At 44.7% G+C, this 16083-nt stretch overlaps 2 protein-coding genes and 1 long non-coding RNA gene across 3 annotated transcripts; all 3 read right to left on the bottom strand.

The window, feature by feature from the left end:
* Window positions 1–2450: 2450 nt before the first annotated feature.
* LOC125245305 lies at window positions 2451–3225 on the bottom strand. The gene is made up of 3 exons (XR_007179475.1): window positions 3179–3225; window positions 2864–3023; window positions 2451–2781 (listed from the first exon to the last, which is right to left on the bottom strand). It is a non-coding gene; the product is annotated as an uncharacterized LOC125245305 (long non-coding RNA).
* A 557-nt stretch (window positions 3226–3782) lies between these two features.
* LOC125244468 lies at window positions 3783–10833 on the bottom strand. The gene is made up of 9 exons (XM_048154547.1): window positions 10514–10833; window positions 10056–10235; window positions 9878–9970; window positions 9594–9659; window positions 4412–4477; window positions 4230–4322; window positions 4087–4134; window positions 3888–4011; window positions 3783–3786 (listed from the first exon to the last, which is right to left on the bottom strand). The coding sequence occupies exons 1-9, from the start codon at window positions 10749–10751 to the stop codon at window positions 3783–3785; spliced, it is 912 nt and encodes a 303-aa protein (XP_048010504.1). The 5' UTR covers window positions 10752–10833.
* On the bottom strand, window positions 10830–12903 carry LOC125244469. Its single transcript, XM_048154548.1, has 2 exons — window positions 12369–12903; window positions 10830–12283 (listed from the first exon to the last, which is right to left on the bottom strand). Exons 1-2 carry the CDS (start codon window positions 12706–12708, stop codon window positions 10830–10832), a joined length of 1794 nt encoding a protein of 597 aa, XP_048010505.1. The 5' UTR covers window positions 12709–12903.
* Between the last annotated feature and the right edge of the window lie 3180 nt (window positions 12904–16083).

Here is a 16083-nt window from a genome sequence, read left to right on the forward strand (position 1 = left end):
CCATAGAATAAGCATCACTATACTTTGATATTGTTCAAGAGGTGCTAAGAAGGTTTACGACTGATGTCACTAATGGTGTAAACAGCACTGGTTAAGGCTTAGTCTTATAAAACATCTTTTACCTTGGTCTAAGTTCAGAATTAAAAAATTACTGCACTCTTGTATGTTGTTCAGTGTCTCAAAAGAAACTGAAAAAACAAACAGACCAAAAAATAATCTTTGTCCTCTCAATCAGACCCGCGTTTGTCCAACCTTTCTTTTCATATCCAAATAGATTCTCAGAGCAGTGTAATTGATAACATCTTAGCCCAAAACTAAGAAAATTGTGTCCAATTCTATATTGTAGTCACAAAAATCTTAAAATTGAGCCAATGATTTGACCCAATATTCACAGCATCAAAGTCTATAACTGTTTCCAGTTTAGCCTATTGCTGTGAACAAAGCAATGCCATCACAGTTGTAGCTGCAGGGCCAGATGCCTTCTAAAAAGATTAGTGAGGTGATAACAAGTCACTCTGGGAGAAATTACTCAGCCAAAACCCTCTTTATACCAGCAAATAAAATTATTTTTAATTTATACTATTTTAATATAATATAATTTATATTATGGTCACATCGTGATATATATTATATTATGATGGCCAGGGATGGCCTTTAATCTCATGATGATTCAAGCAATGGTGTGGAAGAAGAAAGGATTTTGGAGAGAAGTAGAAGGAATTAGAATGTAGTAAGATGGAACCAGAATGTAGACAGAAGTTGGGAGCACTATTAGTGCTAAAAGAATTATGAGGAATCAATGGAAGGATTCAAATTTGTAATTGTGTTAGACACATTGTTCTCACAGAACACACATTCTAGTTGTTTGTGCTACATGTGCACCTAGACTAGTTGAGTTTATTCTTTAAAACACATGACTGCTTTACTGTAAGTGATGCGTTGACACACTTAGGTTTGAGGTTAGATGTTATGCATTCTAGATCATGCGTCTTGTGTAAGTTGGAATAACTAGTACTGAAATAGTACAACATCTGGTCCCACCTGTATTGAGCCATGACATACAACTTCACATGCAGGAGATGGGGGTGTAGAAACTTCAAGAGGCCATCTCATGACACTAATAGATACATGGCCTCCCAGTGTAAAACTGGAACTAAATTATGCAACACAAATTATGGTAGGATAGACACCACCCATCTTCTCCACAAACATACAGAACACACACACTACAAACTCACAACATCCCTACCTGGCATACCCAGTCAACAATTTGATCTCACAATGATGTCACTATGAGCTCACAATATTCTCATGGTGCAGTCGTAATGTGAGTGTCACAGTGAACTAAAAGTGTAACCACACAGAGCTCTCACTGTGTGCTCATACTTTGTTCACAACATGAGGTCACTGCACAATCACAGTGCACTCATACTGTGGTGGAAATATGAGGTCACATCACACTCACTGTGTGCTCATACTGTGATCACTATGTGCTCATACTGTGGTCACTGTGTGCTCATACTGTGATCACTGTGTGCTCATACTGTGGTCACTGTGTGCTCATACTGTGGTCACTGTGTGCTCTTACTGTGATCACTGTGTGCTCATACTGTGATCACTGTGATGTCACTGCGCACTCACTGTGTGCTCATACTGTGATCACTGTGTGCTCATACTCTGGTCACTGTGATGTCACTGCGCACTCACTGTGTGCTCATACTGTGGTCACTGTGTGCTCATACTGTGATCACTGTGATGTCACTGCGCACTCACTGTGTGCTCATACTGTGATCACTGTGTGCTCATACTCTGGTCACTGTGATATCACTGCGCACTCACTGTGTGCTCATACTGTGATCACTGTGTGCTCATACTGTGGTCACTGTGTGCTCATACTGTGTTCACTGTGTGCTCATACTGTGGTCACTGTGATGTCACTGCGCACTCACTGTGTGCTCATACTGTGATCACTGTGATATCACTGCGCACTCACTGTGTGCTCATACTGTGATCACTGTGTGCTCATACTCTGGTCACTGTGATGTCACTGCGCACTCACTGTGTGCTCATACTCTGGTCACTGTGATGTCACTGCGCACTCACTGTGTGCTCATACTGTGATCACTGTGTGCTCATAATGTGGTCACTGTGTGCTCATACTGTGATCACTGTGTGCTCATACTGTGGTCACTGTGTGCTCATACTGTGGTCACTGTGATGTCACTGCGCACTCACTGTGTGCTCATACTGTGATCACTGTGATGTCACTGCGCACTCACTGTGTGCTCATACTCTGGTCACTGTGATGTCACTGCGCACTCACTATGTGCTCATACTGTGATCACTGTGTGCTCATACTGTGATCACTGTGATGTCACTGCGCACTCACTGTGTGCTCATACTGTGATCACTGTGTGCTCATACTCTGGTCACTGTGATGTCACTGCGCACTCACTGTGTGCTCATACTGTGATCACTGTGTGCTCATACTGTAAGATCACCATATAACACCACTATGCAATAATTGTGTTAGTTCACTGTTATCTAAAATGATTCAGTTAACTCAAACTTTTACACCCACATTCTTTATTTCCATCAATAAAAACAAACAAACAAAAAGTCAGCTTTTTCCTTTATTTGGTTTCCTTTTCAGCCTGGTGTTGGCGTTGGACAAAAAAATTTCTACTTGGCGAATACATTCCGCGTCTGGTGTTGTTCTGGTGGTTACTTTTAGCTTCTTCACCTCTATTTCATTTTGTTTGTGAAAAGACCTGACACATTCTAAAAACACAAAGAGCAAGGTGTTAACATTACAATTTCTATAGCAGCATCCAGATGCACAAACCAAAACTTAAACACTTACTTTTCAAACATGTCAGGAGCACAGGTGGCAACACCTTCTTCCCATCTTTCCCCGTTCTGTTATACAGACAGAGAACATTGTCTGACGCTATGCTTTTTAAAGCCTGTCTCACCATCTCACCTATATTGGAGCTGCCGTGAGTATGGATGAGATAGTGTACCTGACAAAAACATACATAATATTGTCATGATTAAAATATACCAGGCTTCAACATTTCTTTTACATGGTATCTGCTGCAAAAAAATAAAAAAATAAAAAAATAAAACTGTGGCTTTGTTGTAAAAATAAACGCTAAATTTATATAGTAGTACTAACATAAAGCTCTCGATAATTTTTGTCTTCTTCAAGCCTCTGACAGAAGGTCTTCAAACGTTTCAAAGCTGGAGCACTGTTGTTGTTTAAAAAGTTCCTCATGGGCATCTTCTTCTGCCCGCTTCATGAGAACAGACTTAACTTTTGCCAAGTCATTCATGATGACAGCTTGTCTCTGTTCCAGCATTTGAATTTGTTGGAGTATCTTAGTATTCAGATCTGAAAAATTGTAAAGTTAGATTGTTATATAGCAAAGGATGTTTTATGTCTGTATAAATAAATAATGTCTAATTGATATATCACATACCAAACAATTTCTCCATGGTGACTTTGCATTTTGTTTCCTTTGGTTCCTTCCCTGTTATCAAAATTACATACATAAGGTCAGTGAAATTGCATTTATCTAAATCAGTTATATTGTTTCTATATTTATTTTTCTACATCAATTAAACCGTTTTTTTCCCTGATCGTTTTATCCACAATGCACATGTAGGTGGTTCACTTTAATTGTGGAGACATTTGGTACAATGTAAAAAAAAAAAAAAAAAAAAAACACACACGCACACACACACACACACACACACAATAAATTATATTAAATTATAACTCACCTGAAGAAGCAGAGATTTTGGGATGATCATCCTCATGCATTGCCACATTTCCCTGGAGAGTATCTGTGAGAGTCATGACACAAAATTCTCTTATAAGGTACCTTGTGATGTGTTTGCATGTGTTAAAGGGAATATCTAATGTCTCACCTAAGAATACTGGGTTGGGCTGGCTTGAGTTTAAATAACTGCCATCAGGGCTTTCATTGTTATCATCCAGACAGTCACCTGAACAATGTGAATTAGAATGATCAAATTAGCTTAACCAGATTCAATTTAAGAGAAAAAGTGTTTCATACTCACCAGATGTTTTGACACACAGAGCTTTCTGAATAAGTGGACTCTTGACTACTTTCAAGAAAAGACATAAGACATTCAAAATCTGCAAATAAAATTATAAAGCTGATTCTGCTAAGTTCCTTAGATAAGTTAAAACACAAGCTTACCATGGTATCTGGGAGTTTTGGCCAGCTGAACATTCTTTGTCTTCAGACCAACTCGCTTCATTGCATTTCTTGACTTCTTTAAATGCACATCATCTGTTTTATCACATTAAAATTAGTATGATCACCTAATCTTTTGCTATAACAAACCTTGTATACACAATGAATAAACAATGTATACACACCTGGTATCCTGGTTTGCACTGTAATTTCTTTATAAGTCATGTGATGTTGTTGAAGATCATGAAATTCTGAGAGGAAGATATAGAAGTAAGTGGCTTAATGTACATCAATACATGAATGCATGGGTTTTCTAACCGGGGTCAGGGGACCCACAACAGGCCTCCAGAGGGTTGTAAGGGTCTTCATAAAATTCATAAAAAACATAAATAATAGTAACACATTATACACACCATTAATACATGAATTTATCTTTTGTATATGTGTTGTCACGGGGTGAAGAATCACTCGACAAAAGGTACGTGAAATCAAAAACCCCGGAGGATGGATTTATTGAGAACTGTGGGGTGCCTGGTGAAATGTGTTGCTTCACTTTCTGGTGGCCGGTGCTTCCCGTGTGCTCTTCGTGCTCTTCCAAGCCAGTTGAGGTGAAAGTGGGTGTCCAAACGTGCTCCAAAGTGGCTGGGCTGTCGGTCATTCGCTGCTTTCTGTAAAGAGATGAGACAGGGGTTAGACCAGCCTTGCATTCGGTTCGAGATGAGTGCAGTGAAGTTGTATGTCATTCGCCGTTTGAGTGTAGCGTGTGCTCCTTAAGAGTGTGCTGGCTGATGGGGAGCAGCTGTGACCGATCAGCCGGTGATAAGGACGTGCAGGTGTTTTCCGTTGGTTGCCAGGGCGACGCTGATTCCTCTGGGAGTGCTCGTCACATTCCCCCCCCCTAAGCGTCGTTCTGGTCCTGTGAAGACATTTAGAGAGTAGGGGTGAAATTAGGGGAGGGTGGGGAATGACCCCTGACAGACCTGCGTAAGCTGTCCAGATCCGGGGGAGGCCATCGGCGTTCGCCCAGCCCGATGGCGAACTTCAAAGTGTAAGTCCTGGAGCGCTAGGAACCAGCGAGTCACCCTGGCGTTGGTGTCCTTGGCGCGGGCCATCCACTGTAGGGGCGCGTGGTCGGTTACCAGGGTGAACTTGCGGCCCAGGAGGTAGTACCGGAGCTCCAGGACTGCCCACCTGATGGCCAGGGCTTCCTTCTCCACGGCGGCGTACTTCCTTTCGGCAGGGGACAGCTTCCTGCTGATGTAAATGATCGGATATTCCTCACCTTCTTGAATTTGGGAGAGGACTGCTCCCAGTCCTGTGTCGGAGGCATCCGTCTGCAGCAGGAAGGGGCAGCTAAAGTCCGGGGCGCGGAGTACCGGCGAGGACGTAAGTGCTGCTTTAACCTGGGAGAAGGCCTCTTCCGCCGACGGGGTCCAGCATACTTTCTCCGGCTGCCCCTTCCTGGTCAGGTCTGTCAGGGGGTGGCTAAAGAAGAGAAGTTGGGGATAAAACATCGGTAATAACCCGCCAACCCAAGAAGGCTCGTACCTGGGTCTTTGTCCGGGGTCTTGGGGCAGCGTGGATGGCCTCGACTTTCTTGTCTTGCGGCCGGATGAGTCCTCGGCCGACTTGGAAGCCCAGGTACTTGGCCTAAGAGAGAGCTAGGTGGCATTTTCGGGGGTTGGCGGTAAGTCCAGCCCGCCGGAGCTCCGAGAGCACCCTCCGCAGATGATCCAGATGTTCGTCCCATGCCTTGGAGTGGACCACGACGTCATCCAGGTAAGCGGCCGTGTAGGCCTGGTGGGGCCGCAGGAGGATGTCCATCATCCGCTGGAACGTCGCGGGAGCCCCGTGTAGGCCGAAGGGAAGGGTCCGGTACTGCCAATGGCCACTGGGAGTGGAGAAGGCGGTCTTCGGCTTGCAGCGTCGGAGAGCGGTACCTGCCAATAGCCTTGGTGAGGTCCAGGGTACTGATGTACCGGGCCCTTCCTAGGCGGTCCAGCAATTTGTCCACTCGAGGCATGGGTACCGTCGAATTCGGAGACTTCGTTCAGGCGACGGAAGTCGTTACAAAAGCGGAGGGTGCCATCCGGCTTTGGGACCATCACAATGGGGCTGGACCATGGACTCCGGGACGGTTCTATTACCCCCAACTTTAGCATTTATTGGACCTCTTCCTCAATAGCCTGCCGACGAGCCTCCGGGACTCGGTAGGGCCGTTGCCTAACGACGACTCCTGGGGGCGTCCGGATGTGGTGTTGAAGCACGTTGGTCTGCCTGGGCTGAGAGGAGAACACATCCTGGAACTGACTGACCAGGTGCTGCAGCTCCGTCTTCTGGGCAGCCGAAAGGTGGGGGTTGACATCCACAACCACGGGCTTCGGTGAGGCTTAGGGCAGCTACCTGATCCTGGGTCCCCACCCATTTCTTCAGGAGGTTGATGTGGTAGAGTTGCTCCGCCTGCCGGCGTCCCGGCTGTCTCAGGCGGTAGGTGACTGGCCCAATCCTCTCCACCACCGAGTAGGGTCCTTTCCAGGAGGCCAGAAATTTGCATGCGGAGCTGGGGACCAGGACCAGGACCATGACGCGGTCTCCCTGTTGGAACTCCCGTGGTTGGGCCGCCCGGTCGTAATGACATTGCTGCGCCTGTTGGGCCCTGGTGAGGTGTTCTCGGACTAACGGCATCACTCGGTCGATCCGTTCCCTCATTTGCCGGACGTGTTCAATGATGGTACGATGGGGGGCCGGCTGCTGCTCCCACGCTTCCCGGGCCACGTCCAGGAGGCCTCGAGGTTGCCGGCCAAACAGGAGCTCGAAGGGGTGAAGCCAGTTGAGGCCTGGGGAACTTCGCGGATCCCAAAGAGCACATAGGGGATCATGAGGTCCCAATCCCGCTTGTCCTCCGCTGCCACGCGTCTGAGCATTTGCTTGAGGGTCTGGTTAAATCTCTCCACGAGCCCATCGGTTTGGGGGTGGTAGACGGTGGTCCTCAACTGCTTCACTCGCAGCAGCCGGCAGAGGTCTGCCATTAGCCGGGACATGAAGGGGGTTCCCTGGTCAGTCAGGATCTCCGAGGGGAGGCCGACTCGACTGGCCAGCAGAAACAGCTCCTGGCCTTCTGCAGGGGGACTGCTTCTGGGTACCGGGTGGCATAGTCGACGATGACCAGGATGTGCTCATGCCCCCGGGCAGACTTTGGCAACGGCCCCACTATGTCCATCCCAATCCGCTCGAAGGGCACCTCGATGATAGGCAGCGGGATGAGCGGGCTGGGGGGAGAAGTCCTGGGTGTCGTGGCTTGACAGGTCGGGCAGGCTTGGCAGAACCGCTTCACTTCGGCGTCCAGGCCCGGCCAGTGGAAGCGGTCGCAGATGCGTTGAGCGGTATTGGCTGCAGCGAGGTGTCCTGCCATGGGGTGGGAATGAGCCAGTTCTAGAATGGTCTCGGTCTTGGCTCGAGGCACGACTAGTAACCTTTTCTCCTCCCCCCTACGCTGGGCGACACAATACAGCAGGTCATTCTCTACAACAAAATGTGGGAGAGGGTGGGGCCGTGGGAGGACGTCCTTTCCATCTACGACTCGCACCTGGCTCCAACAGTGCTTGAGTCGGTCGTCCTCCCGCTGTTCCTTGGCGAAAGAGCCCCCTCCCGCGGCCTGTTGGTACACATCATAAAACAGATTAGTAGATTGGGAGGGGGTCTCACCTTCTCTCCCACTGTCGGAGACGAGCAGGGCCGGTCGGCGGCGGGGTCCAGGCGGCCGCCTCGGTCTTCGATGGTTCCCCTTGGGGCTGGCAGGCTGAGTAGAGGCGGACAGCAGCTTCTCAAAGCCAGGCCAATCCCTTCCAAGGAGTACGGCCACCGGCACAGCCGCGACTGGATGAGGGTGACCGCACTGCCTGAGTCCAACAGGGCCTGGAACCGTCTTCCTTCGACCTTCACCTCTGCTTCGGGGGCTCCCACCGGTACTCGCTGGTGAAGGATGCAGCCTGCCAGCCAGGCTCGCGTAGGCGATGGTGGATCTGCACTTGGCATGGGCTCATCTCGCGGTGGGGAAACCGTCGGCCTGCTGACTGGTCGCGCGGTGCCTTCGAGCGGGCGTCGCTCCTGGACCACCCTCCGGGGAAATGGCGGCAGCCGGTCCCCTGCTCCGCTGTGATGGACAGCATCCGCCAGCTCGATCGCCTCCACTAGTTCCCGGACGTCACGTGGGTTCCTCATGCCGACGGCCTGTCGGTAGGCGCGAGGTAGTGCGCGCAGGAGGCGATCGACCACCACTCGTTCCGCTACCTGGGTTGCGGTGGGGTCCCCTTCCAGCAGCCAGTGCTGGGCGATGCGGCTGAGTTCAGCCGCCTGGGCACGGGCTGGCACCCGGGACTTGTATTCCCACTCGTGGAACTGTTGTGCGGCGCACACAGGGGAGAGGCCCAGCCTCGCCAGGATCTCTTGCTTAACTTCGGCATAACTGTCGGCACTTGCCAAGAGGAGCGAGAAGTAAGCCCTCTGTGCTTCACCGGTGAGGAGGGGTGCCAGCGCACGTGCCCACTCGTCCTCGGGCCATCCCTCTCGGTGGGCGGTGTTTTCAAAGACCTGAAGGAAGGCTTCCACATCGTCATCAGCTGTCATCTTGGGTATCAGGCGGGTAGCTTGTGCCCGAGGCTCAGGTAGCGGAACGCGCTGGGCTGCGGCCGCCCGGACGGTGGCGAGTTCATCCTCCATCCTGCCCAGGCGAGTGGCGAGGTGTTCCGCTATTTGCTGCTGGCGGATGCTTACTTCAGCGAGGCGTTGTAAGACGTCCTCCATCGCGGGGATGCGCACGCCGCCTTCCGTGGTGCTGGTGACACAAACAGAGGAAGAGGGAAAAAAATTAGGAGTTGGAGCAGTGACCTTGTCGGTGATTGCTCACTGTTACTGCCCGCATTCTCCACCACTGTCACGGGGTGAAGAATCACTCGACAAAAGGTACGTGAAATCAAAACCCCGGAGGGTGGATTTATTGAGAACTGTGGGGTGCCTGGTGAAATGTGTTGCTTCGCTTTCTGGTGGCCGGTGCTTCCCGTGTGCTCTTCGTGCTCTTCCAAGCCAGTTGAGGTGAAAGTGGGTGTCCAAACGTGCTCCAAAGTGGCTGGGCTGTCGGTCATTCGCTGCTTTCTGTAAAGAGATGAGACAGGGGTTAGACCAGCCTTGCATTCGGTTCGAGAACGCCGTTTGAGTGCAGCGTGTGCTCCTTAAGAGTGTGCTGGCTGATGGGGAGCATCTGTGACCGATCAGCCGGTGATAAGGACGTGCAGGTGTTTTCCGTTGGTTGCCAGGGCGACGCTGATTCCTCTGGGAGTGCTCGTCACAGTGTGTATATGTTTAAATCACCTGAGACATCAGAGCTTGTGGGCTTGGGATCATCCTCATCTTTTTTCCCACTTCTCTGAAGAGTATCTTTAAAGATAGATCATGCAGAAGAAAAATATTTTTTATTAAATAAAAGTTTAGTTAAAAAGTTAAAACACTGTCACACTGAACTTTCTGAATGAGCTGAATATTGACTGAATAATGTTCAAAAGAAGAAAAAAACAAACTAATAAAAAATGGATTGAAAAAACATAAAAGTGCTTTAGCAAGTTCAAAGTTCTACATCAAAGTTAAAACAGGCTAACCATGGTATATAGGAGGTTTGGGCAGTGGGACATTTCTTGACTTCAGACCAGATTGCTTCACTTCATTTCCTGACTGCTTCAAGTTCATATCATCTGTTTAGTACATACAAATAAAGAATGATCACAGAGTTATGGCTAAATTGTTTTCTGCATACCAATCATTTCAATATATACAGACCTTCACAGGAAGATGTCTCTGAATTGATGTCACTTTCATCACTGAGCTTATTTTTCCTTTTTCTCTTCTCAGGTAATTCCACAACTGCAGGGTCTGTCATTGAATAAGTAATTGAGTCCTCTGCTGCTGAGACCCCCGTTGTGTAATCTGAGATGTATTGATTTGCTTGATCATAGTCTCCTGTAAGTGGTAAATTTATGTATACTATGTGTATAATGGAAATTCAGTCAACTATTTATTCATCATAGAATACATAAATATATTATGATTAGTAAATTTATAAGACCACCTATCATAATATTGAGAAAAAAATCTTCCAGAAATGTTAAATACTTATGTAAAACTAAAATTGTGATTGTCTTATATTAGGCACAACAACTTGAATTTGTGTTCTTATACCCACATTTCAGCATCACATTCATTTTCAATTCAAATGCACCATTATTGCAATTTCTTACCAATTGATGGTCCAACGATCTTCACAATGTCATAAACCTTCCAGTTAGGGTTTGGTGGAGAATTGTTTTTAATGTTTGAGAGTGATGATGTCCATCGACACTTCAATGTTCCATTGTCATCAAAAATCCAACTGATTGGTACAACAGATGTCTGTCCATCACCGAATAAACAAATTCGATACTGAAATACGCACGCACACGCCACACGCACACACACACACACACACACATTATTCATAGTCTTTGGATCAAAATCAGGATAACATGCAATAAAAAAGGCAAAAACCCTGCCTTACTGACTTACTTGACTAACTAATCAAACTGAATGCATGATCGGTATAAGCGCTACCGCATTGTATTCATCTTTATCAATCAATGACAAAGGTATCATGATTGCTTTATGTCTCAGTTGAGTGGTGTCAGTATGTAACATTTTAGTGTGATTCCGAAATCCTTTGAATATGCCAATTATTCTGGAGTCACATGGCTTAGTGTACAAAGGTTCCATTCTGCAAAAAACCTCACAAAAAATCAGATTTTCTTGAACTCCATGTATAAGGCAGTAGCTATCATTGGTCATTCTGTAACATTCTTTTGTCTTTGGCGTACCAGAGTTAACATTTGATTTCTTAGAACTTGATATTGCTTGCCTCTCTGCCAATCTGTTAGCTACTTGAATCAGTGGATCACTTGAACCGCGGATAAACCTCTTGATTTGACCCATATTGTTCTCAAACTTGTACGCTGAACAATAGTGTAATGATCTGTTGTAATTTGCAACATCAGTGAGATGTAGCAAGCAATGCACATTATATGAGATGAAACTCATGCTATACAGGCTGCTACCTTTTTCAACAAAATATGTTAACAGCTCATCTGCATAATCACGATGCTCCATTAGGTTTTCACTGTACAAGATGCGCATTCCAATACTAAGTGAAAGGAAGTGAATATACTTCTCCTTATCGAGAACATATTTCAAAATCACTGGTCCAGTATAAAGCAAAAATGTTCGGAATTCAGTTGCTTTCCAGTGCTTCAGTTCATCTAACCCCCTGGGTTTCCTATTGAATTCAGGAGGTATGTGATGTCGGACAGCTTGATGAAAATAAGTAATGGTGCTAAGATGTCCAGCTGATAATCTATGGGCCAAAGGTCCTTCTTTCCACAGCATCAACATTCGCTTAGTCACTCCTAGATCTACACAATGCATGGGATCTATTGGGAACTGCCTGATCATATCAATGTCCAGATTCAAAAGAATGCTATCTGTTTTGTGATGTTCAGGATTTGTCTTCTGTCTAAATGACTCATTGGTTCTGAGATTTCCTTTATACAAAAAAAGCATTTTGCTCTCATGAACTCCCTTTACATCACAAAAGTCACAGCCATAGCGGCCATTAAACTGAACTATTCCTTTGATGAGGGCTCGTGCTGGTGCATCACATATGATGTTTTTGAGGACAATTCTCTTCCCTTTAAAGCCTGTTTCCATCAGTTCTTGCAGCTCCTCCATAAAATCCCTCAAAAACTCCAAATCATTTGGTTTCTTTGCTCCAGAAAACAGAGCAACAACAAAAGGACTGTTTTTCACTTCATCAATGTTGATGACAGCACACTGAAGTGGCCACATTGTGAGGTTTTTGGACTTGAAAATGGGTAGGCCATCAATATTCAAAGAAATCTCAAAGTGGTCGTATTTTGAAGTGTCTTGCTCAGACAGAGTATGCGTAAGACCTTCCTTTAATCCAAAATATGTGTATTTGCCACCTATCAAAAAGATTTTACAGTTCAGTGAAATTTCTGAATAATATTGCCAAATGAGTGCATGGACATTTTCAAAGTTAAAATGTACCTGATTTTTCTGTTATTCTCAAACTGCCAGAACGAGGTGTTTTCAATAGTGTTCGTCCGTCTGCTGGAACATCAATGTCATGTTCCTTCAAAATCTTAAGCAAATGAGTGAGAGAGGTCATGGAGATGTTGAATTTCATTGCCCACTCAGACAGCTTTTTCTCCAGAGACAAAGCTAGCTCTGAGTTACTTTCACTGGTAACATCCATGGAATCATTTAGTCTATCAATTTCATACCATAGCACTTGATCTTGCATATTAATTATGGTATTCTGTTGTGATTCTGAATCATACTGTTCTTGCAAGTCTTCATTTAGATGCTGCTCCACAACATTCAGCATATTTCCTGAGTCGTCTGATGAGTAGTCTGATTCAAGTTCTCTGGAGGAGTGTTCACTATCAGAAGTGTTTTCATTTTTTTTCTGAAGAGCCAAAATGATCTTTTTTGATTTTCTACGAGCTTTTTGTTGCTGTCTTTTCAATGCCTTAATTTTTGTTTCCAAATCCTAACAGGCCAAAAAGAACTTCTGTATTAGTAAAACATTATATGAAACACATAAATCTTTTACAATTTTTTTTTGTTTGAGAGGACAACCTTAGCCACTCTCACTGATTACTGTATTTGATAATTGTTTAAGAAGTCTTCTTTGGACAATTGTTGTGTATCCTAAAGAAAGTGTGTATCATAAAGTACTTTAAACTACACTTTTGTAGATCTACACTTTACATTCTTAATGATGTAGTGTTGCATCTGATGTCTGGGTAAAGTTGCTTGTTATGTTAATAAGAGGATGAATGTCAGTCACTTTGAGTTTTGGTAAATGGGAAGTGACGTTGAAGCTTTTAACATAAAACAGCTACAGTTCCGCAGATAGAAGTTGTTGTTAAAAAACTAGTCATATAGCGTGGTGAAATAAGGCTTTTTATCTTTAATATGAGTGTCTAAGAGTAGGCGTACTTCATCTTTTTATCCAAAGAGCAATGATAGTTTACGCTATTCCACCAGTGCAGCATTCTTGCTTACTGTTGTTTTACAGCGCTTGTTAATTATTGAAATATAAGTATAAATAAAAAAATTTATATATTGAAATATAAAGTTAGTAATGTTGTAATGATCTGACATAACAGGCCTAACAATTCACAAATACTGATATGCAAACTAGCTGCAGCTAGCAATTTTGGTGTGATTACTGAAGGTAAAATGGCTGGTGCACATGTAGCATGTGTGAGCAGTACTCTGCTAAAAAAAAAAAAGACCAGACCACATTGCACATCTAAAAGTATGTAAATAGGCCACTCACCATTTCTGCGGTGTAACAATACCATGCACAACTTTTTCTTCTTCTTTACATGTTTTATGGTGGTTGGAAGACCAGCTTAGATGGTGCATTTACCACCGCCAACTGGACCGGAGTGTGAAGCATTCACAATGAGCTCACGCTTTACACACATGCTGAGGATCACAGTATGAGGATCAGATGAACTCACGTTGAGCTCACGCTTTACACACATGCTGAGGATCACAGTATGAGGATCAGATGAACTCACGTTGAGCTCACGCTTTACACACATGCTGAGGATCACAGTATGAGGATCAGATGAACTCACGTTGAGCTCACGCTTTACACACATGCTGAGGATCACAGTATGAGGATAAGATGAACTCACGTTGAGCTCACGCTTTACACACATGCTGAGGATCACAGTATGAGGATCAGATGAACTCACGCTGAGCTCACACTTTACACACATGCTGAGGATCACAGTATGAGGATCAGATGAACTCACGTTGAGCTCACGCTTTACACACATGCTGAGGATCACAGTATGAGGATTGTGTGATGTCACTGTGATCATCGCATGATCTCACGTGTTGACTGGGTAGATCATAAGACTATCCAGACGAAAATTATTCACATAATGCAAATCTAACATACATCATTCACCTTCATACATATAGGACAAGGGAAATTATTGTCGTAATTTCTTTTCCTTTTTAACTGTGTCAATTTTGAGGGGTTATGGAAACACTGTAATATGCAGGACATGTGCATGGCTTTAGTCACACATCAATTAATAGAATTTCTGATCATTCAAATTACAAATTCAAAATCTAAATGAGACCTATTCAGTAATGTAAGTGGTCTCTTTCAGTCCTTGGCATTGTTGCAAACTAGGAGGGCCCCCTAGTTTCCAATATATGACTAATGACAAATTGAACTAAACAGTTAGAACTGAAATGCAGGCATTTCTATAAATCAGGTACTCAATTCCCAGACCTCTATTCTCGAGTGTGACTTAGCCTGTACATCAAATGCACAGATGATGGTTGTAAAAGCTAAACAAGAGATTTTAAATCTCAGTTTCTGTAAATTCCCTTCTCTAATTGACTTGATTGAAGCCTAAGTTCTGCATTAAGGATGTGCAGTTAAAACAACTATTACAGACAGTTTTATAACTGTAATTATGAAATTGTGTATTTCTATGTTTAAGTATGTGATATATTTAATTATTTATACCACTGGTAAATATACTAGTTATTTAGACTCTTTGCTACTTGCCTTTAACGCATCCAGACCAAGTCTAAATTCCACTATCATAGTGAAGAATCTGGTGATTAAATGTGACCTGCTCACTAAAGATAGGACTCTGAAAGGGAGACCTTCTTTACCACTCGCACTTTTGACATGTTCGTCATGTGTTATTTTGTGTTATTATGTTTTTCCAACAACCCTTTTCCTCATCTTACAATAACACCAAGTTCATCAGTGTTCAAGTATTGAATGGTCACTCAGAGGTTGTTCAGGTGTCCTGCACGCAATGGAGCATCATCAGCTAAATTAATGCTTCACCCATGGAAATTTGACCTGCCCGGCAAACCAGACCTTCTACTTGAAGGTAACCAAGGATTTCTCACAGGATCAATTAAACCTGGGGCGGACACAGGTGTTTCCGCAAAGTGTAATGAGACTTTCCTGACACGTTCTGCTCATGCTGACCAACACAGACTTGGTACAACCAGTCATTCTACAGACAGAATACCACCACAGCCAAGTGCAGGTGGAAGCAAACCTGACCAAGAGGATCACAGACATGTCCAGCTGCTGCAGCATCCAGTCAGCACAGTTCACACCTAAAGGGACTGTGTGACACAGAGATGCATCCTGCTGTACTTTTATCTTAATGTTCAACCTGCCTTAATGTTGTTATTTCAGGTGACGACTTGACTCCTGCACCCATCGACTGACACTGCAAAGAGACAGCCTATGAACACTCTGAAAGCAACACCCAACATGTGGAAGCAGGAAATGTTAAAAAGTGGCCCCTCAGGGACTCACTGAATTTGCCCCAAGGGGCCAGGGGCCATCTGTAAGGCTTGATTTTCCTGCTAAACAAAAACTGAGATCAAGCATCCTGCAATAAAGCAATAAAACTTGCCTAGAGAAGAAGATCTCAGAGAAATAGCAAGGGGCCAACGCCTTGCCCTAACTCCAAAAGGACAACGCCTCCCCCCACCACACACACACACACACACACAAACTCTCCTTCCCCCTGACTGAAAGTTATTCAACACGTATAATGTAACTTGTGTATTTATTGTTTTTCCCTTTTCATGTTTGGTATCATTTTAAAAGTCTCAGTGCGGTTGGTAAAATGGTCTCAATTTCACAGCAGTCACTAGAATTATGAAGAAGATGGAAAATTAAGGAAAATTC

This window comes from Megalobrama amblycephala, linkage group LG14 (genome assembly GCF_018812025.1).
Source record: "Megalobrama amblycephala isolate DHTTF-2021 linkage group LG14, ASM1881202v1, whole genome shotgun sequence".
Classification (NCBI taxonomy): domain Eukaryota; kingdom Metazoa; phylum Chordata; class Actinopteri; order Cypriniformes; family Xenocyprididae; genus Megalobrama; species Megalobrama amblycephala.

What these genes read in the sequence shown, in the direction of transcription:
- LOC125244468 (XM_048154547.1), bottom strand. Translation starts at nt 10,751, where the DNA reads ATGAATAATGTGTGTGTGTGTGTGTGTGTGCGTGTGGCGTGTGCGTGC. An exon ending in GATCGTTGGACCATCAATTG is followed by an intron (nt 10,236 to 10,513) that starts GTAAGAAATTGC and finishes TACCACTTACAG; the next exon opens with GAGACTATGATCAAGCAAAT. An exon ending in AGAGACATCTTCCTGTGAAG is followed by an intron (nt 9,971 to 10,055) that starts GTCTGTATATAT and finishes TGTACTAAACAG; the next exon opens with ATGATATGAACTTGAAGCAG.
- LOC125244469 (XM_048154548.1), bottom strand. Translation starts at nt 12,708, where the DNA reads ATGCTGAATGTTGTGGAGCAGCATCTAAATGAAGACTTGCAAGAACAG. An exon ending in GAGAATAACAGAAAAATCAG is followed by an intron (nt 12,284 to 12,368) that starts GTACATTTTAAC and finishes TCTTTTTGATAG; the next exon opens with GTGGCAAATACACATATTTT.